Genomic DNA, 24,852 nt, shown 5'->3' on the forward strand with positions numbered 1-24,852 from the left:
GCTTCATACTTATACATTTAAATACTTTTTAAAATACAGTACCAGTCAAAAGTTTGGACACATATACAGATACTTCTTCTTCCCTAGTATTGAGCAAGAAATATTGTACTTTTCACTCCACTATATTCGTCTGACAGCTGCAGTTACTAGGCAGATATCCCTAAAACACATGATCAACTTATAAATGTATTTCAGTATGAAGTAGTCAAAATTCTCTCCACATTGGCCAACATTACAACACCTCTTTAATTATACAGGAAATTCCACCAGACAGCGTGCTTTCTCCACACCCTGTGCAGCAATTAGTCTGGCACTATAGTACTACGCTAAATCACAGCTGGGTGTGGTCATATTACTACGGATCACTAACCACATACTCCGCTATGACGTTCAGTGTGTTCAGAGATGAAAGAGACTTTTGACTTTCAAACAATAGAAGACAGCTGTGTTTTTCTGTCAAAATCACAGTGGAGGTAATGTATATGATTAATAATCTGCTATATATAGAAAGAATCATTTATTATCACTGATAAACAATGACAGAAGGCTAGAACAGGGAAGAGATAAACAGCCTCTTCTTAGTCCAAGTTAGGAGTATTTGTGCTGCATTTTGGATGCAATGTACTTCAGATAAGGTTGACAACTGATTGATGACGAGAATTGCAATAATTAAAATGAGAGGTGATAAATCTGTCTTCTATGGATAAGTGTTCTTAAAATTAGAAAAGGTTCTGAATGTTAGGCAAGTAACTTATAACATTTCGTTAGGTGCTATTGATGAAATGATGCATGCTGAGAGGTTTACAAAACATTTAAGAATTTGTCTATTGTGTATGGTTTGGGGTTGGTTTGTCCCCACCTATCACAACAACGGTTTCTTGAATTATGGCGTGTTTTTTACTGGATGAGTTCATGGAACATTTTGAGGTCGGAGAAACATTTTGCAATGTTATTTACATCGTCTTGCTGTTTCTGAGATGATGGGAAAAAGCACACCCCTCAGGGATGACTCACAGCAACACACACACAAGGTTTCAATTTCAAGAGACAGTTCATTGCCCTGGGACATAATGTTTAAAAGCGTGTGTGTGTGTGTGTGTGTGTGTGTGTGTGTGTGTGTGTGTGTGTGTGTGTGTGTGTGTGTGTGTGTGTGTGTGTGTGTGTGTGTGTGTGTGTGTGTGTGTGTGTGTGTTTGTGTCAATGACGAGATAAAGCAGAGAGCGAAGACCACCTCTCTGTCAGATCACAGCTCCTTCACTTGTAGAGCAGACCGGTTTCACCTGGAGGATTAAGCCCAGATATGAGGCTCTGTTTCTGGACCAGATCTTGGTGTCTTCTGCCTGTCCTGGTTCTTCTTACTCTCCTACATGTCAAAGCAGACCAGCAGCCCAAAGAGAGACACTATTACATCGCTGCCGAGGAGATAGACTGGGACTACTCTAACAATGACACAAACAGGTAGGATACTGGTTTCAGAATTAGACATGCGACTTGTGTCGAATATTTTGATTATTCTAATTTCATTATTTTCTATTGTATTTTTGTCTTATTAATATTATTTGAATTCTGTCCTCCTGAGCTTATCAAAGACGTTTTGACGCACAATCTGTTATTAAAGTTGTGCGTGCCGTAAAAACAGTACAATTTGTACTTTATTTCTCTGGCAGTCTGTTCTTTATCATGTGATATAGTCAGACACACATTTAGACACAACGTACTTGCAACATGTGAGGAAACTTGTACCTTCACATCTTAAAGTCCTTATCTTGTTGATATGCTGTGCTGCTGTTTTTTTCTTGTGTGCAGATTCATGTTTTGTCTTTTTCTTTGATTCCTTAGGTTTGGTCCCACCTATAGGAAAACGGTATTTCGGGAGTATGACGAAGACTTCAGACAGGCTAAGACTCATCCCTCCTGGTTAGGTAAACTCCTAAGAAACCCCCCTTTCTACTCAGATTTAAACTTAATTTTTCCTAAACATTTCTCAGAAAGAAATTGATATGAACATAACTGTTACCAACAGGTCCTTCAGTACTAATTAGTGGGACAATTTGAATGTTTTCAACTGCTACATTTATCTGAGTATAAAATTTGAAATCACACAAAATAAAAAGAGTTATTAAAGGGAGATTATGCAGATGAATGAGAAACTAAAGGATAAACCTGATTAAATTAGCATAAAATCAAAACATATGCAGATAAATGGTGTGTTGAGTATGAAACTGATATGAATCATATTATGGCCTTCATTGTCATCAGATCTCAAACCAAATGAACACCTATGGGACATTTTGTAGAGACTTGTCATGCATGGCTCTCCATCTCTGTAATTTAAAACATCAAATAGGTGAATATCTTTTGGATGAAAGGTGTTCAGCAGTATAGAGACAAAAATGTTCTTCAGGCACAGGAGATATTACAAGCCTGCATTCAGTTGGGCATGTTTTTTTCTTTTAATGCGGCACCAGTATGTAGAACAGCACAGTTAGTGAATTATATGAGCAGCTTACAATTTGTTCAAAGATGAATTTCTCTAGAAAGAATTGTGAAATTGTTAACGTCATGACTCCTAACTACTGTTTCACTTCCTTATATTTTTACAAACTGTTATACATTGACAGGTTCTTAAAAGGACAGTTCCCCCCAAAATCATTTTTTTATTATTTATTCTTACCTGAAGTGCTATTAATCAATCTAGATTGCTTTGATGCAAGTTGCCTAGTTTTTGGAAATATCAGCCGTAGAGAAGTCTTCCTTCTATTAAATATAAATTGGCTAAATGGAACTAGGTTTGTGGTGCTCAAAGCTCCCAAAAATGTATAAATACATTTCAACAATGATGTCTCTTTCCAGAAATCATGACCTGGTTACTTTTACGATAAATCACAGATCTCATTGTGAGCCGTTTCATGTAGGAACTATTTTTTTTTTCAACCATAGTTCCATTGTCCCAAATGAATACTTTCTCATTTTTCCTTATAATAAGTACCAAAGAATATTTGTTTTCCAGGAACGTTCCTAGAAAATAACAGTTATATATTATTTATTTTCTAGGAGAGAATCAGGAAAGTAAGATATTACAATATGTGGGCCAATGTTGAAATCATATAACGGTCAGTTATGAGTCATGATGATATACCAAAACATACAACTGTTGAGGATTCCAAATAAATTTCATCGTGTCTTTGTCTCCGCAGGTCTACTCGGACCCACACTGAGGGCGGAGGAGGGCGAGACCATCGTCGTCACTTTCAAAAACATGGCCACAGGACCGCACAGCATCCACCCACACGGGGTCGCTTACGGGAAACAGTCGGAGGGTGGGTTGATTATGTTTACTCAGCTGCAGATGAATGTGACAGCTGTGGCCAAAACCCCCCCGAAGAAAGCAGCAGCAACACTTTCAGTCTTGTCTGTACAGGTCATTGTGGGTGCTCATGGATGTTACTCATTCCGTTAATTGCACAAGATTAGCCAACCAAACAAACAACCTTGTTTGTCTTTTTCTAAAATATTAACCAGGACAGGCAGATTATCGGGGTAGACTGTACTGAAGTCCAACAAGAAGCATTGGTAAGCCCTATAGGAAATCACTGTCTGTTTCCAGAAACAGGGGATTAGTGCCATTTGAAACTAAGCGCTCCTTAATTTGCTCTTAATGAAAATTTAAGAACAGCTTGCAGGAAAGTCTTTTTTGTTAGGAAAATTGATAATCTCCTCAGACACCTGCTCAGCAATGGGATTTAAAGTGGCCCTATTATGCTTTTCCACTTTTTCCCTCTTCTTTACTGTGTTATATATTTTTTTGTACATGTAAAAGGTCCGTAGAGTGTAAAACCTGAAGTTACCCTCCCCCTCAGAAGCTCCTGAGCTCCTGAAACAGCTCCATTGAATTCTCTCCTTCACTTCTGTAACTTTATGAGGTCATAATGTAACTTTATGAGGTCACAATGTTACGGAAGTGACGTAAAACTCTCCGGCTAGTTTGGCCCTCAAATAACAAAAGAGAGAGACGGAGCTGAAGCTCTGGAGGAAGAGTTTTTGGAAATGTGAAACGTTGACCAATCACAACAGAGCTAGCTGACCAATCAGAGCAGACTTTGCTTTCTGGAGGGAGGAGCTACAATGGAGCATTTCAGAGAGAGGGTGAGAAGAGGTGCTGGCCAGGATGAGAAAAAGAAGGAGGATTATGGGCATTAACGCATGTAAACATGTTGTAACTGTAACTTGATATAAAAATATGCACCCGGGAAATAGCATAATAGGGCCTGTTTAATTAATTAAACCATTCCAACATGATTCCCTATTTAACCTCAACGTAGGGATTTTTTTCTTTTATTCAAGATGAATGCTTTATTTGTTTTTTGCAGGGGCCAACTACTTTGACAACACGTCACAGAAAGAGAAAGAGGACGACGTGGTGCAGCCTAACAGCCAACACGTTTACTACTGGGAGGTGACATCAGATGTTTCTCCACAGCCACATGACCCCACCTGTCTCACCTACACCTATATCTCACACAAAAATGTTGTCCAGGACTACAACTCGGGCCTCATCGGTACTTTGCTCGTCTGCAAGCCTGGTAAGCAGTAAAAAGTTAGCTGTGTTTCAAATCATAAAGGATCAGTTGCTGTTGCACCTACATCCTGTATATTTGTCATTATTTTGGATTTTCTCTCTCAGGCAGTCTGGATGAGTCGGGGCAGCAGGTCGGCGTCCACCAGGAGTACGTGTTCCTCTTTGGGGTTTTTGATGAGAGGGAGAGCAAGTACAAACAACCAAACTGCCATGACAACCATGACAACCATGTGAAATACACCATCAACGGATACACAATGGGATCACTGCCTGGTTAGTCTGTCCGGTCATTTATCGCTCATTGAGTTAGAGAGTGAGACAGCCAGTCAGTTGTTCAGGTAACCTTGGAGATTTATTTTAAAAACATGACACATCAGGACACCTCAGACTGAGTTTTGGTTAATAGACAAACCTCCTTTATAAGTCAGTGCGGAAAGTATTTCAAACTGCAAGTAGCCATGACAATGATGCTGCAAATACACTGATGACTTAAAGTCAGGCCAGCCTTTTTTTGTTTGATATGTTTAAGCTTTGAACACTATTTATATTTATGTTAATCTGTAGATTATTATTTTTATTTTTTAAACAGCTCTGTCCATAATAAAAGTATGAAAATAGTAAAACTGCCCATTACAATTTCCCAAAACCCAAACCATTGTCTTCAGATGCTTTGTTTTCTGTCCAAAATCCAAAGATATTCAGTTTAGTTTTATTGTAAGAAAAGAAAAAGAAAGCTGGAACCCTAAAACTAAATTGTCTGCAAACACCTTTTCAAAAAAATTAATGATGACTTAAACACAACCTCATATTTTTGGGGTAAAATTATTATTATTTAGTTAATAACATTTCAGAAATTGCCAATCACGGTTTCCTTGAGTCATAGATGACGTCCTCGGTGGTATGAAAAGAGAGAATAGCTGCAGGAACTAGATATTTCTTTTTTTATCACTTATATGTTGACTAATCAAAATTTTCAGCGTCTATAAGTGCCCACTGTAAAAATGGAATAACGCACTTTGAGGAGTACTAATATACAATACAGGACATCTTACCTTCAACTTGTTGAATATCTTTGTATGTAAAAACACTTCATTGTGACCATTTTTTTTTTTAATCGTCACTTAACTTCAACAAGGCTTCTCTCGATGATGTTCTTTGCTCTTGAAACTATGATAAGATAAGATAATATAAAATAAAATAAGATAATCCTGTATTAGTCCCACAGCGGGGAAATTTGCAGGATTACAGCATCAGGGAGGATAGTGCAAACAAGAGACATAAGTAAATAATAAGATCAAAACAAGTATTATAAATAAGTAATAAAAGTAAAGAATAATAAATAAGTAAAAAACTTTAAAAATCCACAATAACTAAAATATTATATAAACAGACAGAATCATTTTTAATGGTAACACGTCCTCATTTTACAGATGAGCTTTACTAGTGATGTATTAGTTTTCTGTTGTGACTATTTTTACTCAAATAAATGATCCAAACACTTCTTCCATCACTGCTTATATGTACAGATTTATGCTGAGTAGTACACTTCACTGTGTACAGTCAGTAAAAAAGACATTTACCAGATGTCCTGCATATACAAATCAGTTGAAAGAAAAAATACACAAACCGACCAACAGTTCCGTCTTCTCTGTCCAGATGTCAGTGTGTGTGCCTACTCCTCTGTGAGCCTGCATCTGGTGGGTATGAGTTCAGAGCCTGAGGTCTTCTCTGTGCACATGAACGGCCAGGTTCTGCAGCAGACCGGGCATAAAGTGTCATCGATCGGCCTGATCACTGGCTCCACCGCCACCGCCAGCATGGTGGCTCTCCACGCAGGCCGCTGGCTGCTGTCCTCGCACACCTTCAAGCACATGGAGGGTACGTGTTTCTCTACTCAGGAGATGAATAGATCATTGTCCAGCATAGACATAGATAACGTTTACAAATGTCACAAAATGTACAAGAAGTAATGAGTCTCTGCCTTTGCAGCTGGCATGCACGGTTTCGTGGATGTGAAAAAGTGTGATGGCTTCAATGCTCCGCAGCGAAGGATGACCATCGAACAGAAACGACACAGCAGGGTGTGGACGTACTACATAGCTGCTGAGGAAATTACCTGGGACTATGCACCTAATACGCAAGAACACATTGAGGGGTAAGCAGCATTTGCAGATACATTTTAAAGCATTTTATGAATTTCATAACATTTTTAAAGGTGAAAACGGAAACTTATCTGACATCCCTCTGTGGAAAAATATATCCTTTGTGTTTATGATTAATGTGAGGTGCTTCTGTTGTATTTAAATGTATCGCTATAGAATTTAGATAGGCCAGATATTCAGTACGTTGCTGAAGAAGTTATTTTCTGGGTTTTACTCCGCTGCATCCATGTAGAGAATTCCTCAACTCTTTAAGCTCTATTTAAACTTGAAGGGCCACCACAGGTGGAAGTGCAGTGTTTTAAATGGCCTTGTTCTATTACGGAAGTTTATCAATGTCTCTAAATTAAATAAAGGTTGTCTTATGTGCAGGGACTTCAAGTTCCAGTACCTGAAACAGTCATCAACACGCATAGGTGGGAAGTACAAGAAGGCGGTGTACACGCTGTACAAGAACGAGTCATTCACTGAAAGGTCAGAGCTCAAGCAAAGGAAAAATGAGCTTGGGATCTCGGGCCCAGTGATCAAAGCGCAAATCAGAGATGTCATCGAGGTGAGATCACAATACAATTAAGACGAAATGCCAGGAATGTATTTAGGCATTAATACAGTGTATTGAATGATATAAAACCAGAAAAATGCAAAGAAAAACAGTATTAGTATTAGTTATTGTGGATTTTGAACTTTTTTTAAACTTATTTAATGTTCTTTACTGTGTTATTACTTATTTATAATACTTGTTTTGATCTTGTTCTTGTTTGCTCTATCCTCTCTGCTGCTGTAATCCTGCAAATTTCCCTGCTGCGGGACTAATAAAGGATTATCTTATTTTATCTTATCTTATAAAAACAAACAGGCATTGAATGAAGAAACATTCAAATGGAAGACATTATTGTTCTCCTTCGATATAAAGGGACTGCCTTTAAAATGCAGTACAGTAGAGTCAGAAAGTTTTGTTCCAGCACATTGTACTCTAAATTTAAGCATTACCTAATAGCTTGTAGGGCATTTGAGGGTACCACATGCATTCTGGGTAAGTATGGATATAGAGTGAAGGACACACTTTTACAAATAGTGCTCCACTTATGGGAAAGTCAACTAAAAAGCTCTTTATGACCAAATAGTGGAATATTTCTGTGTCTGGTATCTGATGTTAGATTTCATCTCTTGACTGCAAAGGACAAAAGAAGATTAATTAATATTCAAGATTTAAATTTGTCTTAAATCTTGAATATTAATTAACTTCTTTTGTTCTGCTTCTTCCAAAATTGGTAAAACTTAAAAATGTTAAAGTGGCTTCGGTTCTTCTGCTGTTCATCTGCTGTGGATATAAACACTGTTAAATTGAAGCTGAAAGAAAGCACTTTAACCTCACAGTCAGTGGTATTTGAAAAACAGTGAGCACAGAGCAAACTCAGAGATCATGTGTCACTCTAAAACTTAAGTCAATAGCACCTCCATTTTGCACTATTACCTCCATTCTGCTCTTTTAATTCCATTTCATTGTTGTTGTGTTTTTATGTTCATTTACGCATTTTTGTATCTATATATTGATATTTATACTTGTATATATATAAGTTAAATGTTTATGCCTTCCTTTCCTACTTTGCTGTCCTTGTTTTCTGTTTTTATTTGTCTATCCATATTTGGCAAATAAAGCTGATTCTGATTCTGATTCTGATTATCAGGCCCGAGTATTTATCAGTCTACAGACAGCGTGTCCTCACTCGTCCTCCTGTCTGTTTACAGATTGTTTTTAAGAACATGGCCTCCAGGCCCTACAGTATCTATCCACATGGACTGACAATAGAGAAGTCAGAAGAGGGAGTCAACTACCCAGCAGGAGGTACGAAACCTGTCCTCCCAGTAAAACTAATGAATCGAAGCTGTCCACTCTGGTTTCACCATAGGAAAGAGGATAACAAAGAAATTGATGAGGTTTATCTCAATGTGTTTGTTAGGCAACCAGTCTCATGGCGTTCAGCCAGGTGAGACACACACCTACTTATGGAAAGTGGTCGACGAAGATGAGCCTTTCGACGGGGACTCTCGGTGTTTGACCCGACTGTACCACAGCGCCGTGAACACACCACGCGACATCGCCTCAGGACTGATCGGACAAATCCTCATCTGCAAGAGTCGGTCCCTCAATAAGAGGGGTGTGCAGGTAAAAAGATGCTACATTTTTTTTAGGCATGTTGGCCATCGATTCTGTATTATAACACTTGTTACGTTAGTTAGACCACTGATATTGGTCTAACTAATGTCCACTTTCCTACTAGATATTTTGACAGAGAAAACTGTTGAGATTAAAAGGCAAAATATAACAATAGAAAATATTATTTTGGTTTGTTTCTACAGCTGAAAGCAGACAAGGAGCAGCATGCTATGTTGGCTGTCTTCGACGAGAACAAGAGCTGGTACCTGGATGACAACATCCACCAATACTGCGATCGATCCAAAGTCAACAAGGCGGACCCGGACTTTTATAAGTCCAATGTCATGCACAGTAAGTTTAATAAAAGCTCAAATATATGTATTCACTCCATTATTTGTTCATACATCGAACTGCATTGCCTTCAGCTTGCTGCTGTCAGACGACTGACCTCCATGTAAATTTCTTCACAGCAATCAACGGTTATGTGTTTGAGAGTGGTCCGCTCTTGGGCTTCTGCAATGGTGAGGTTGCGACATGGCACGTGTCCAGCATTGGAGCTCAGGACTACATCCAGACAGCTACTTTCTACGGCCATCCATTTGATCTGAATGGGCAGATGGAGGACTTCCTCAGCCTCTACCCGATGACTGGAGAGACCATCACTATGAACATGGACAACATTGGTCAGTTTTGTAGTTTTTTTTTTTTTTGTAATGTCAAATTATGGATTATGTATCACAATATTTCATTTGTAGGGATACCTTTAAATTGAGAAAATATCATGACAACAGAAAGTCAATAGACAGAATATACTGTTTATAAGACTGTGTGATATTATTTGTAAGTGCGGTTTCCCCAAGAGCTAAACACAATTAAGAAAACATGCAAATAGACACAACACAAGCAAATTACAAATCTGCACCAGCCATTCAAGGTCAATGCCTAACCTTAACCACTCAACATCAATGCTTGAACATCCATCCATCAACAACCATCTTGCGTGAGTTTCGCAGTTTCAACAGTTTCCGTTGTGTTGTGAGCTTCATTTTTCTAAGTGCTGCCCATGTTTCCTCAAATTGTAAACAAGATTTTTTCTCATTTGTTTATGTTGAGCTCTCAGGGCCCTCGTATGTAAATATATAGAGACGATTGATAGTTAAATACACTATACAACATTTTTGTAAAGTGACAGCCGCTTAGTTTTTCATTATCATGATTTCTTTTTATGTCTCTCTTGAACCAGGTGTGTGGCTCATGGCTTCCCTGAATTCCCATGAGACAACCAAAGGAGTGCGCGTTAAGTTTCAGGATGTTGAGTGCTATCGTGATCACCAGTACGACTACACTGACGATGACGATCAAGAGTTCAAAGAATTTACTGTGTGGAACCCCATGAGCTTGACTGATATCATTAAAGAAGAGAATAAGCCAACAGCTGAATTAAACACACCAACGGAGACAGACTATTACACAGACCTGTTTGCAGATGAATTAGGTCTCAGGTCTCTGAAGAACCAATCTAGTGACTCAGATGTGGAGAAGCTGGACCTCTCTTTCCTCAACTATGATGCTACTGACGTGCCTGGTGGAGATATGAATATCAACCCTAATTTCAATGAGACAAAGAATAAAAGACAGACTTCTATTCCAAAGCCAAATGCACTAAATGAGACATTATTTTCAAATTGGACAGAGGTGGATGGACTTAACCCTACTGCAGTTCATTTGCTGAACCAAAGCATAATTGAGAACACAACACACGTGCAGAACAATAGCACATCATCAACTTTTGGCAATTCTTCTGTGAATAAAACAGAGAACATGACCGTTTTTTATAGCCCAAATATATCACCAAAGAATGACAGCACAACTACAAACAGCAGTGTGTCTGTAGACCCAAATATTGATAACGCCACAGTGTCTGACACAAAGAACATAACAGCTCACAATGCTACGGTGTTATCAATGGTTGGAAATGTATCAAACGAGATTACAAATCTTACGGTTGCGTCACAAGAAACTGCCAATCTTACTGAAACTTCAAGAGGAAATTCAAGTTCTATCATGGAGACTGAAAGAATGAATGTAACCCTGACCGGTGATAACCAGACTTCTGTGGGCATGGCGTTGGCGGAGGACTCAGAGGAGAGACTCACCAGAGGGGACGTGTTCTCTTACTCTGTGCCGCTATCCAATACCAGCAACAATAACGCCACAACTCTGTCACACAGTGCAGAAGAAGAAGATGAGAATAACACAGCAGCTAAACATGTTAACGTATCAGCAGATGGAAGAAACCGTTCATCGTCTATTCCATCGGAGATAGATCTCCATGTTGGAGAGGTAAACTTCAGCAGCATAGACAGAAGCAACTTGACCATTTTAGAGTTGGAGGTGGAGAGCACAGACAACATAACTAGAGACAATGAATCCCTGATCACCGCAGAAGAGCCAGAGTATTTGAGCTCATTTGAAGTTCCAACGAATTCCTCTGACTTGACTATTTCAGCCAATTCCAGCCTTGAAAATGCAACAAACGTTCTGCTCGTAACTGAGCCGCCACAGAATGTCACAGCGAATGCATCCAGATCAAATTCATCAGAGGAGATTATTTCAAGAAAGATCAACTCTGAGGAGCTAAGTGCCACAGACCACAGTGAAGAAGTGCATATCTACCTTTCAGAAAACAAATCAGAGGTGATTAAAACCACCTCCGTCAAAACGCAGGGGCACAACTGGACTTATGATGGAACCCACCAAATGGAACCCATGGACATTTCTGACTACATCATGAAATATCTTGATCGAGAAACCACTCAAACAACGGCGCCGCCAAAGAAGAAGATCAAGAAGGTGAACCTCCGACAGTGGCCCGAGAAGGGCCAAGGCATGAAAACGAAGAAGAAGAAGGAATACAAGCCTCAGTCCAGGGGTGCCTTACCGTTCTCTCCTCGTGGTTTCAATCCAGGCATGACCCCGCGCGGGTCACGACCTCTTTCCCAACAGCTTGTCTCCGATGAGGAGTCGCTCATCAACATGCCCGTGGTCATCGGTGTGCCCCGGCCGGATTTCAGCGACTACGAGCTGTACATTCCTGGGGGAGAACCAGCTCATCTAAAGATAGATGACGAAAATATGAACGCAGATGAATACGAGTTTGTGACCTACGTAGACCCCTACAGCAAGCATGATGACATTAAGAATCTGAACCTGGATGAAACAACCAAATACTACTTAAAACTCTCAGGCTCGAATGTGAGGACTTATTTCATCGCTGCAGAGGAGGTTGAGTGGGATTACGGTGGCTACGGACAGAGGTAAGCTCAGAGATAGCAGTGAGAAAAGCTCATATGACATGTTTAAAAGACACAACTACAGAGGGTACACATCTAAACGCACGCAAAGCTGAAATGAGTTCCTGTTTTCGCCACAGTAGGCAAGACAAGTCCCAACAAAACAGCAGAGAAACTAAGTTCACCAAGGCGGTTTTCCGAGGTTACATGGACAGCAGCTTCAGCACACCTGACATCCGTGGAGAGATCGATGAGCATCTAGGCATCCTGGGACCTGTCATTAAGGCGGAGGTTGGACAAAGCATCATGGTAAGACTGCTAAACCATAATCTGTATAGCTCTTCTGGGATTCTATTCTCTTTGTGAAGCATTCATCGTCTGATTGTTGCTTCATGTAAACCATGCCTTAATAGAATAGTTTGAATTTTTTTTAAATCTCTATAGTTTGAAACGTACAGAAACACAAGAAGTTTTGTACCTGACCTTTTTTGGGGGGCGTGTAATAGAAATAGCTGTTCCTCTGCTAAACTAAGCAAACTGGCTTTAGCTTCATATTTACATGACAGAGATGAATGTCATATCAATCTTTTTATCTAACTCTCTGCAAGAAAACAAACTTCAAAATCATTTCCACCTTTTCTAACTCTTCCTTTAAGGCCATAATGTGTCTTTTTCTCTTATAGGTGGTGTTCAAGAACAAAGCCAAACGTCCGTACTCCCTACACCCAAATGGGGTTAGCTATACCAAGCAGACAGAGGGTCTGTCCTATAACGATGGCTCTAAGTACTGGTATCAATACGACAATGAGGTTCAACCCAATACCACCTTCACATATATATGGAAGGTTCCTTCCATGGTTGGGCTGATACCAGCCGGGTCTCACTGTCGGACTTGGGCCTACTATTCAGGTGTCAATCCGGTGAGTAATCTGTACTTTGTTGATAGTTATTAACTCAAAATAAATTTATTATGTCGGACTGCTATTTACAAATACATATTAAAGCCACTGTGTTTAGAATTTGTGTCGTTGGCTGTGGCATCCCCTAGTGGCAACATAAAAACAGAATTTAGGAACCAATATTAAACCTAATGTATGCTCTGTCTCTTAGGAAAGGGATATGCACTCTGGCTTGATCGGGCCTTTGTTGGTGTGTCGAGAGGGCACCCAGGACAAGAACAAACCAGACATGAGGGAGTTCACGCTGCTTTTCATGACCTTCGATGAGTCGCAGAGCTGGTACTACGAGAAGAACCACGAGAGGATGCAAAGGAAAAGCCGAAGAAGAATTATGGACAACAACTTAACGGATAACCTCAAATTCCACTGTAATGCATTAAGTAGCTTCATTTAGCCTGAATTTAATGATCTATCTTCCCAAACATTAATATATTATAACGTAGAATTAAAGGAATACATAATTACTACATCCACTGTTGATATCATGTCAAAAATATGGGTAGAAATGAGAAATAAGTTTTCTTCCACGCATTCAAGATTAATCAGTTCCAAAAAAAAAAAATCCCCTGACCAAAATGATAAAAATGTATTTTTTGTGTATTGTTTCCCCAGCCATCAATGGCATCATATACAACCTGAAGGGACTGAGGATGTACACCAACCAGCTGGTGTGCTGGTACCTGATCAACATGGGTTCTCCAACAGACTTTCAGAGCGTCCACTTCCACGGACAGACGTTCATCCACAAGAAGATCACCAACCATAGACAGGCCGTCTACCCACTGCTGCCTGGTGAGCAACATGAAGTCTGTTTGTTATGTAAAACCTTCTGCTTCCTTTGTGCTTTCAAGTGTCGAATAGGACTTTACATTATTTGGATTTGACGATACCTGAATACTCTAACATGAAGAATAGCTACAGGCTATATTTGATGTCAACTCTGTAGCACAGGCAGTATGTTTCAGTGTAATTACTGTACCGAACTGTGTTTGCAGGGAGCTTTGCCACTCTGGAGATGTACCCATCCAAACCTGGCCTGTGGCAGCTGGAGACAGAAGTGGGTTTCAACCAACAGAAAGGAATGCAGACACTCTTTCTGGTTCTCGATAACGGTACAAATCAACTGAACAGCTCTGCAGCATTCACAGATACTGCTTTAGTTGTGTTTTTATATTGACATGTTGCTTGTCTTCTACTCCAAGACTGCTACCGTCCGCTGGGTTTAGAATCAGGCAGCGTGAAAAATGACCAGATCACAGCAATCAACACCAGAGGTAGCCGTGCACTCCTCCTGTCTGGACCCAACTGCATTGGCAATAAATACACTAAATACAACTGCAATCAAAATGACCGTGAAATTGTTGCTGTAAACTAAATATCAAAAGAGGAATGACAATATATTTCCATCTTTGAAGGTAACTGGGTGCCACATCTGGCCAGATTGAACAATAACGGTCAATACAACGCATGGAGCACCGATCAGAACAAAAGTTGGATTCAGGTATGCGATGTCGGTGTGTGTGTGTGTGTGTGTGTGTTTGAGTACATATACATATGTGCACTTGCTTTCTATGTGAATGCCTGGTACCCATGTATCTCCCTTGTACAGGTGGACTTCCAGAGGCCAGTTGTGCTCAGCCAGGTGGCCACACAGGGAGCCAGGCAGATGTTCCATTCCCAGTATGTGATCAAGTACTTGATCTCCTACAGCACCGACCGCCGGAAGTGGATCTTCTATAAGGGCGACAGCCAGCACCTCAGGAAGGTGGGAGAAGTTTGGTCACCTTTGTTCGACACAAACAGCCACAAACTAAGAGAGAATTGTGTGTGATCACAATTTTGCTTCACTCTGTCTGTCTCTCCCTCTTTCACCAGGTGTTCATTGGGAACCAGGAAGCCTACGAGGTTAAAACAAACACCTTCTCTCCTCCTGTGATTGGACGGTTTGTAAGGCTACACCCAATTGAATGGTACAACACGGCCACAGTCCGCATGGAGTTCTACGGCTGTGAGCTTGACGGTAAGATGTTACTGTACAATGACGACAAGGAATCTGTTTTTTTCAAATTCACAAATATTCAAAATCTTTGATTGTACTCTTTGGTTTTTCAACGCAGAGTTGCATAGTTTCCTCTGAACCTCCATATTTTTAAAAAACATTTCGTACATTGTTCACCAGCCACATAACTAGCTTCTTTTTTTTCTTTGTTTGTACAGTGTCTTTTTTGTGTGCCAAATTTGCTAATAGATTCTCCAAATTGCAGGAAATTTAGTGAGCACACCCACTATGAGCTCCATATTTTCTTGCAAAATGTGGTGTAAATTGTGTGTTGCCTTTTTAATTAACTCATCAATACATTTTTGTAGTTTCACCTTATTTGCTGTGCACATCCACCACATGTGCTCCAGATTGAGCATGCTCAATTTGCAAATCTAACCATTGGGTGGCACTCTTTTGTACATTTTATAATAGATCATTTTTTAACAAATCCTGAGTTGGGGTTCCTGTAAATGAGACATTTTCTTATCTTTCCTCAGGCTGCTCTGTGCCTCTGGGGATGGAGAGCAGACTGATAGAAGACCAACGCATCACAGCCAGCTCCTCGGCCTCCAGCTGGTACTCTGGACCCTGGAAACCTTCTCTTGCACGGCTCAACAAACAGGGCACCATCAATGCATGGCAGTCAAAGGTACAAATCCTAACACCGACATGATGGGTCAAAATTAGGGGCATTCAAATTAATAGAGGGCATCAGGTAGAATGTGTTTGATCCTGTGACACACCTGCAGCCTCCAAAAACCTTTAAAAATGTCAGAATTGTGAATTAAATAGAACAAATAATCCTTTGGTAGTTCATAAATGCATGCACGTACCCACCAACAGGTTAAAGCTATTATCTCTCTCTCTCCCTTTCTGTTCCCCCTCCCATCCACAGTACCGTGACATGAACCAGTGGCTTCAGGTGGAGCTGCCCCAAGTTAAGAAGATCACAGGTATCATAACACAAGGAGCCAAGTCTCTGGGGAAAGAGCAGTATGTCATTTCCTACGCTCTGCAGTACAGCGACAATGGGAAACACTGGAGTCAGTACACAGATGATGAGAACCTCTCTTTCAAGGTGAACAGCGGCAAAATATACATGGAAATTGTAATTAAATGAACCAGTTCACCAGTGACTGGAGTTTCTAAACATTGTCTTCCTCTCTTTCCGCAAATCCAGACTTTCTTGGGAAACACAAATAACAACGACCACGTGAAGAACTACATCTACCCTCCTATTTTCTCCCGCTTCATCCGAATCATCCCCAGAAGCTGGATGAACTCCATCACCATGAGAATAGAACTACTGGGCTGTGACTTTGAGTGACACACAGATACATGCATACCAAATGATGAAGGGTCAAGTAAAACACACACATGCAGTGTACCAGACATAGGGTCATGTATGGAGGATGATACATGCATAAATATATCACTGCCCTTGTGTGCAGGAAAAAACAAACACATACTTACATATATTGTTTAGGCCAAAACTCATAAGATGTGCAAAGTGTTTTATTAAAGCAAATATGTGCCCAGTTAAAATGAGCTATAAAACTCATTGTTAAGTGAAGTAGGTCATTTTCAACCTTTTGTCAATAGTTTTGTGTTATTGAAATACTAGTTGTATTTTTAAGATTATATATGGCATGTTTGTCCATCACGAATTACTCTAAATGATTGTAAATATGTAAGTAGAGCTCATGTAATTTATTTTTTAATAAATATGATTCCTATTCTTATTTTCTGGTGTCCGGGTCAGTGAGGTATGAGGACATATAATGAATGTATTCTGTCCGTCATGGTGTCCAAAGTAAGAGTAGCACTGATATCTTCTCATGGTGTCCTGAAGGTGTCACTTTCAGCACCTCTGCTGACGCCAGGCTGTCGTTAAGCAGCCACTCAGGGCCTCCAGAGTCAACGGACACGTGCAGCTGCAAACACATGGCATGTTTGTCCATTTGCTGATCATGTTAAACTGGGCGCCGGAGGTGTGAAAGTCTCAGCGTGGCCGTCCTGCGTGCTTCTGATCTGTGAAGACAAAATAACTCACGGAGAGCTTTATTGGGCAACTGGCTGTCTGGGGCTTTTGGGAAAACTGTCGATTCACGTCCGAGAAACAAGTGACAACCAAGCTGATGTAGTTAAACAAAAGAGAAACAATATGGTACAGAAGTTCAGGGAAAGATTGGTAAGGTAAACCCCCAGTGTCTTACATTGGTAGCAGAGTTTATACACTTTCTCAGGATGAAAAAACTTCTTGTTAGCAAGCACCTGGAGAGGAAAGGACATGCTGATAAAGACTGTGTGATACGGTTGAAAGCTCAGAAACAAGCGAATGTGTTGACTGTCAATCTCAACTGTTTGTTTTCAACATTTCCCACCTCACATGGAAGCAAAGGCATGGCTAAAACAAAGGTCCAAAACATCAGCTTGATTGCAATTACGACGGCACACCACCAGATGTCGCTCCAGCTTCATCTTTGCTGAAGATCAGGTCTGGAATAAATATTTTCATGTCAGTGTGAAAAAGTTTTCTATGATTGACCTCTACCTGGTAACATCAATGCAGATCATGTACAGATCAATATGACTTCAGACTTTTAAGGTCCTGTTTGAGCAGTTCTTAGATTATGAGTTTTAAAAAATGGCATATAACCTTAATATAAATATAAATGTGCTTTTAAAATATATGAACTTACTCATAAGTCTGCATTCAAAGAATCAAAAATTTCAAGATAATAAAAGCATGTGAATTCTCATTAATTGGCTACTGTACAAATATGCTAGTGAAATACATAAATCATTGGGAAATCATCACTTCCTAACTAAGGCTGGGGCCCATGTTAACCATATGGGCTATGTCTAATATTAATGAGGAAATATTCAGATCCTTTACCTAATATACCTAAATATAACCCTTTTGCATTCTTGGGTAACAGAAAAGAAGCAAAATGTGCTCATCAGCCTCATTATGAAGTAGAATAGACCCTGCCTGTGTTATATCATCATTATATTCACCTGTAACTGATGTATGAATGTGAGAAGGATTGCATCTGCGTACTGTTGGGTGGTTAAACCTCACACACTGTATTCTTTTTATAAGCTGATAATTATTTGTGATAAATAAGTGATCATTACTGTTATATGAATGTAGTGGAGTAAAAAGAGTAATGTTTGCTTCTTATAGAAGGAAAAAGTAGAAGTAAAATTGTTGACTTCTACTCAACATTTAAAATAGGAAGTACTGTGTTTTCATTTCCACCACTGCTCTAAATATAAATCATCATTTCAATATCATGAATAGAATCATGTGAGGAGTAAAGACATTGTTAGTTCCTGAAATATCTCCCTGTCAGTCATAAGTTGGGCCTCGTCCCATCATGATCTGCCTGGTGATACCATGTACTGGCACTGGGTCATGATTATTAATATCTCTGTATTACACCTCTGCTTGGCAGCTGACACATGCGTTGTTTACAAACACACTTTTTATGAGGGAGTCGTCAGGGGGAGTGTGACTTCAACCAGACATACTTTTATTGGTCAATGAGCACACACAAAAACACAACACACACCCTCCCCTCCATGCTTTAGGCCACGCCCCCGCTGAGCAGGGCCCTTTAAAAGGCGTCAGTCCTCTGGCTGGAGGGTCAGTTCAAGACCTGCAGGAGAGTTTTGCACACAGGAGGACAGACAGACTGGGACTTTACACTGAGGGACATATATATATTTAAATATATATATATATATATAACACAGATTTTTGGATCATCTCAAATCTGATTACTGGAATAATGAAGTCTCCAAAACTCAAACCTCAAGGTAATTAAAATAAGTTATTGTTTATTTTTTTAATCCTGTATTATTATTGTTTGTCATATCTATAAGACTTGTTTGGTGCTGTATGTTTTTAGGTTTGTACTTAAATAACATTTATTATGAAGTATTTAAATAGCCTGCAATATTCTAACAGGAAATTATTTATAAAGACCCTGCCTTTAGTGTTTTTTTTTTTTTTTTTTTTTTTTTTCATATTTTACAATATCTTTCACATAGTTTTCTTTTCATATTGCCATAATATTATGCTCCATTACCACAGTTAAGTTATTTGCTGGTTGGGTTTAATGTCAATTTCTGACTCAGCTGAAACTTTTACTCAATCATGAAATCATAATCAAAAAATATCATGTAAAGTAATTAATTTCATGTTTTTTTTTTTAATTCTTTTTTCTTGCAGCCAAGTTCGTGAACGAGGAGGACCTGAACGACGTGCTGTGTGAGTTCGACGCGGTGATGGAGGACTTCACGTCGCCGGTGGAGAAGCGACACTTCAGGTACGACGAACACCTGAAGACCATGAAGAGGAGGAGCAGTGCGAGCGTCAGCGACAGCGGCATCAGCGACTCCGAGAGTGAGTCCCTCATACATTATGCAGGAGCTGTTATTCAGAGGAGGAGGAGGAGGAGGAGGAGGAGGAGGAGGAGGAGGAGGAGGAGGAGGAGGCTTTGTCCTCTGCTCTGCTGGTGGGCTATTGTTTTATAAATGTGACAACAAAAACAAATCACATTAAATACATTTGGGAGTCTTAAACCAGGGAATATATTTAAATTGGGTAATTAATAGTGCAAAGATGCCAAAAATGGGAGATCAGGCTCTGTAGAAATAAAAGTTATGGTTTATTTTCTGCATGTGTCACATACAGATGATGGTCTGAAGGAGTTCTGCACACTGTGCCATAAAATATAAACCCAAGAAGTCTGTCATTACTCAGATTTTTTTTTTTTTAAATCAAACACGCCTTATTTTTGTTACATCTCCACAAAAGTCAGTCTCACTCCTTCTTCTGCTCCTCTGCTCTGCTGGTGGGCTATTGTTTTATAAATGTGACAACAAAAACAAATCACATTAAATACATTTGGGCGTCTTAAACCAGGGGATATATTTAAATTGGGCAATTAATAAAGTCCCCCATTAGTGCAAAGATGCCAAAAAATGGGAGATCAGGCTCTGTAGATATAAAAGTTATGGTTATGTTCTGCATATGTTACATAGGAGTTCTGGAGTTCTGCACACTGTGCCATAAAATATAAACCCAAGAAGTCTGTCATTACTCAGATTTTTTTTTTTTTTTTTTTTTTTAAATCAAACACGCCTTATTTTTGTTAGATCTCCACAAAAGTCAGTCTCACTCCTTCTTCTGCTCCTCTGCTCTGCAATACCTACAATGCGTGCAGTTTCTTATCATGTGCCATCAAGAGTGCAGCAGGGGAGACATGGCAAACTGTTGCACATGCATCCATGCATGCAGGCTCTCATGCACAATAACACGTAATCACAGAGAAAGAAAGAAAGAGAAGAGAGAGAGAGAGAGAGAGAGAGAGGGATCCTTGATCAGAGTCCAGAGATTTGGGGCGTCAGATTAAGCTACTGCTGCATATTTTGGCACATTTGCGCCAATATTATGGCTACTTCTCTGAAGTTTTACCGTCATACATTACTATTTTACTCCAACAGTGTTTTAAAAGTCTGCTCCCCCAGCTGGAGAGCTGTCTTTCAGGGCTGCTTCTTACCAAAATGCGATGGCTCTCATATGCTGACACGCAGAGAAAAAATATGCTTCAGGTCCCCATGAGCAAAGATAGTTTTCCCAGACACGTGAGAGTGGTGCTGGACCTCCACAGGGAGATGTGGAAAGATCTTTTACAGCTTTCATTTTTCTGGAAAAAGACATCCAGTTAACTGCAGACTAGACTGCCTTTCATTCACATTCGGGATTCCAGAGAGATTCAGGCACTTTACTGCCAGACATCAATTTGCATAATAACTGGTGTTCCAGCGGTTTTGCGAGAGTATCACCACAATATTCACTTATCCAGCTATAATAAATGGCTTTTACCACATAAACCTCTAAGGATCTCGCATTAAGCAACATCAGTGATAAAATCAGAGGGAGGGTGTTCGAACTTGCGTCTGTGGCGCTAATGAGCTTGTCGATTTGCTCAAGGGAGATCAGATTCCTGCAGGAGCTCCGTCCTCTCCATGGCAGTCTAATGAAGAGGGACCTGTCCCACGCAGGGACGACCCATTGTGTTGCAGCCTGATGGATGGATTGACTGTTGAGCATGTAGATAAATGACACAAACTGTGCAGGTTATGCTAGGGGTAGAGATAGAAAGAAAGTAGAATAGGAAGGGAGTGTGAGTAATAAAACTGAATATATGAGCATAAATGAAAACGGAGAAATGTGAGGAAATCATCTCAAAGTCAAGAGCTGATGTTAAGGCCACAGCTCTGTGTGTGGCGTCTCCTATCTCCCGCTGTGTGTTCAGTGTTGAGTGGTGGGAGTGGTACAGGTCACAGAGGGGGGAGGACGTAAGTGGTCGACATCTGAGACACTGTTAAGGTCCGCTGGAGTTCTGCACAGAGACAAGTTTAGCATTAAGTGCTGCCTTATCTGCTTTTGTGTCACACACACGTCATACTAACAAAGATATCTTGGACAGGGAGGTTTGCACTTTTAGAAGGATTATGCACTTCTACTTCCAGATGTGAATGAGAAAAAAAGAGTTGCTTTTAATGAATGAAGTCAGACAGACGAGCCTTTCGTACAGGAATCTAGATGCAGGAACTTCCCAATCTCTCTCTTCCTCCATTTGTCACCAGACTGTGAAAATATGTTTATGTGGTTTGAAATATGGATTTGGCAGAATCAAAGAGGCCATTATATCATTTATGTAACCGTTTAGACTTTGGGTGGTACGTTGGAGACAGAAACGGCGCCCGAACAAGAACGTGCCGCGCTCTGGTATCAGACTGAAAACGTGTCAGATATAAATCTTGCTCAAGAGCAGGGGACGAGTTGAATGACTTCAAAGACCTCTCTGCCCAAGACAACCTGTTATAACGCTGTCACTGACTACCACAATGGAGATTTAGTCGAGCTCAAATTACACATTTTTGCTTTGGGGTTGTCCAGTGTAGCAGAGCAGAAACTACTGCTCATGGAAATGTTTCTGCTCGTATCTGTACTTGGAGAATGAGGAGTTGTATACTTTGCCTTTGTCCAAGTATGTGTTTGTGTGTGAGGAAAGGTGTCATTAGAGGAGAATGGAAATGATTACACGCCGAAGCTGCTCCACTGACACAGATCAGATGTGTTTGTGTGTCACTTGATGTACACCGAAAAAGTCAACGTTCACCTAATCGAAATGTTCCGCGTGTTTGTTTCTTCTCTTTTTTTCGACAGGTGCAGAGTCTCTTAACAGAAACAGCCTCAGCTTCAGTGATGAGAGGCTGAACTCCCCCACCGTGTTCTCCCCCACCACCAACTCACCTCCTCTTATGTCACCGAAACGTGAGCGACACTCCTCATTCACACTAAATACTTACTCTGACAAGGCCCTGGGCTGCAGACAGATTCAAGTCCCTGTAAAGACACATGAGATGTATTATAAAATATACTTATTGTGTGATTGAAGATGCTTAGCTCAAAATGTGTCTCTTTCTTTCCCCTGCAGCCAAACTGGGCGACACTAAAGAACTGGAAGACTTCATCGCCGACCTTGACAGGACATTAGAGAGTAAGTGTTAATGCACCCGAGCTGTCAGAACCACTGATGAATTAGGCCGAGCGCCGGCGCCGCCCGCTAGTCGGGATTGACAGGAGCGTTTGTTCCTCAATGTCAGCTATGCTAACGACCTCTCATAAAGTGACACAGGAGTCACTCCCCCCCCTCCACCCCACCCCTAGGTTTCTAAGAAACAATGATGTGTCAGGACCATGGAGGAGTTTTGGGGGCGTGTTATGTGGACCATGAGGCCTCTGGGGTTACACGGGAGGGGAAAGGCAGCGTATCTCTTTTCACCTGTCAGTCAAACGTTGAAGAAAGTGCTGCACCATGCTATCCACCATATAGCGCTGTCCACTCAACTTTGTCCCATCCTTTTTCCTCCTGCGAGTGTACACGCTTATGAAACTGTAACCTCAGGAGGCATTAGTAGCTTACAGAGCGTCACAGGTTGGACCTCTTCTTGACTGTGAGGCTTGTGAGTGTTTGAACTTGCAGCGTAGTATTAGGAATGTGCGCTGGTGCAAACCTGGACTGAAATTCCAACTGTAAATGTCAGGAATGGAATGAGGCAGAAGTAGGAGTTGAAACGTTTTCCTTATTTCCATGTTGTTGTTTTTTCTTTCCTTCCACCGCCCTCTGCTCTGTTCTGTGTTTTTTTTTGGGCCACTGAATGTCCGTCTTTCACGGCTCGCAGGCGTCCAGTCGCCCTGTAAAGCTGGACATGCAATCAGTCAGTCGGGCAGTCAGCCAGCCAGCCAGCCAGCCAGCCAGCCAGCCCCCCCGTTAGCCCCGGAGGATGGCGCGTTTATTAGGGCCACCAGTGTTTACGATGAGCGGCCTGTAAAACAGAACGTCCGCCGCTCTGAGAATAGAGCTGGCAACCAGGGAGCCGCGGAGTCCCGTTCTAATCATGTCTGTCTCTGTCTCTGTCTCCTCTTAGGCATGTGACAGGGAGGTTCACAGTCTTGGAGTGTGGCCATGAGGGAAGGAGGGAGTGGATGTCTGGACCCCCCCACCATGAGCAGCTAACCCCTACACAGAAAAAACCACCCAACAGGATACAGCTGGATGGCACGGCAACTTCCGAGCGGCTCCAGCACGGCGTCAGGTCTAGCCAGCTCTCTCCTATAGTTAACCCAGCAGTGCCCTACTAACTCCAGGCCACCTGGCTTCTGGACCGCAAGCCGGGTCAAAATTAGCATTGTAGGGAACCTGAGGACAAGAATACTTCAGCAGGAAGGATGTAATGGACTCCATGAAATGTTGTGAGGAGTGAGGACGTGGAATTTAGTCACTGGAACATTTATCACAAATCACCCCGCCTTCACAGACCAGGTTACACTCCCTCATTCAAGAACTTGAGCTGGAAGAGTATTTAAAAAATGGCTTTTTATAATAGAAATATATTAGTAATTTTATAGAGCTTCTTATTGTAAATTTATCAGTCTTTTTTGGGGGGGAAATATATTTTTATATCTTATGTAAATAATATTTGCTTTGAAGTCTATTTGCCTCGGTATTAACAGGATAGTCAGATTAGGGTTTGACACTCGTTGACTGGAATAAAGTTGGTGACATGCTTAAATGTGAACTTAATCCCTTATGAGAAAAAAATAACTGGAAAGCAATATATGTATTTAATACAGCGAATGCCTGCCGGAGATGATATTAAAGTATGAAATATAGTTCTTTAGTGCCTCCTCTCTTTATTTTGGACTGGAAACTTCTTCCTCTTTTCTTGGCTTCTGTAAGGTTGTTTCAGTAATCTGAATGTAATGTGCAGCTCTGTTTTTATACTCTGTATTTATTTGACTTTCTCTCTTACTAGCCATTACAACCTCTTTAATGTACATTCTGCTACAGTAGCTATAGAATAATCGATCTAAAGTGAAATACAATAACATATTTCACATTGAACTTTCATCTTTTTCATAAAGTACCTATAGATTTTCTAAAATCAAATCACACAAGAAGGTATTGATTTCCCCCGGAGGCCGTGGAGCACAGTAGGTGGGGATTTTTGAATGACAGCTGGCTCCTCAACGGCCTCAGCACTTTATTAACCCACCGAAACCCGGTCTATGTGTCT

The 24,852-nt window shown here is 40.6% G+C and overlaps 2 protein-coding genes across 2 annotated transcripts; both read left to right on the top strand.

Moving 5' to 3' along the window:
• Positions 1-1,235: 1,235 nt before the first annotated feature.
• On the top strand, positions 1,236-16,931 carry f5 (coagulation factor V). Its single transcript, XM_054614842.1, has 25 exons — positions 1,236-1,458; positions 1,840-1,922; positions 3,198-3,320; positions 4,371-4,583; positions 4,685-4,852; positions 6,236-6,457; positions 6,569-6,734; positions 7,111-7,291; positions 8,488-8,584; positions 8,700-8,905; positions 9,100-9,247; positions 9,367-9,579; positions 10,140-12,213; positions 12,330-12,498; positions 12,873-13,109; positions 13,300-13,516; positions 13,761-13,940; positions 14,144-14,260; positions 14,351-14,422; positions 14,564-14,649; positions 14,758-14,913; positions 15,024-15,168; positions 15,687-15,838; positions 16,085-16,267; positions 16,370-16,931. Exons 1-25 carry the CDS (start codon positions 1,301-1,303, stop codon positions 16,514-16,516), a joined length of 5,913 nt encoding a protein of 1,970 aa, XP_054470817.1. The 5' UTR covers positions 1,236-1,300; the 3' UTR covers positions 16,517-16,931.
• A 1,934-nt stretch (positions 16,932-18,865) lies between these two features.
• Positions 18,866-24,423, top strand: rgcc (regulator of cell cycle). The gene is made up of 5 exons (XM_054614844.1): positions 18,866-19,014; positions 19,430-19,603; positions 22,439-22,546; positions 22,710-22,772; positions 23,704-24,423. The coding sequence occupies exons 1-5, from the start codon at positions 18,987-18,989 to the stop codon at positions 23,709-23,711; spliced, it is 381 nt and encodes a 126-aa protein (XP_054470819.1). The 5' UTR covers positions 18,866-18,986; the 3' UTR covers positions 23,712-24,423.
• The last annotated feature ends 429 nt before the right edge of the window (positions 24,424-24,852 follow it).

This window comes from Anoplopoma fimbria, chromosome 16 (genome assembly GCF_027596085.1).
Source record: "Anoplopoma fimbria isolate UVic2021 breed Golden Eagle Sablefish chromosome 16, Afim_UVic_2022, whole genome shotgun sequence".
In the NCBI taxonomy this organism is placed as follows: domain Eukaryota; kingdom Metazoa; phylum Chordata; class Actinopteri; order Perciformes; family Anoplopomatidae; genus Anoplopoma; species Anoplopoma fimbria.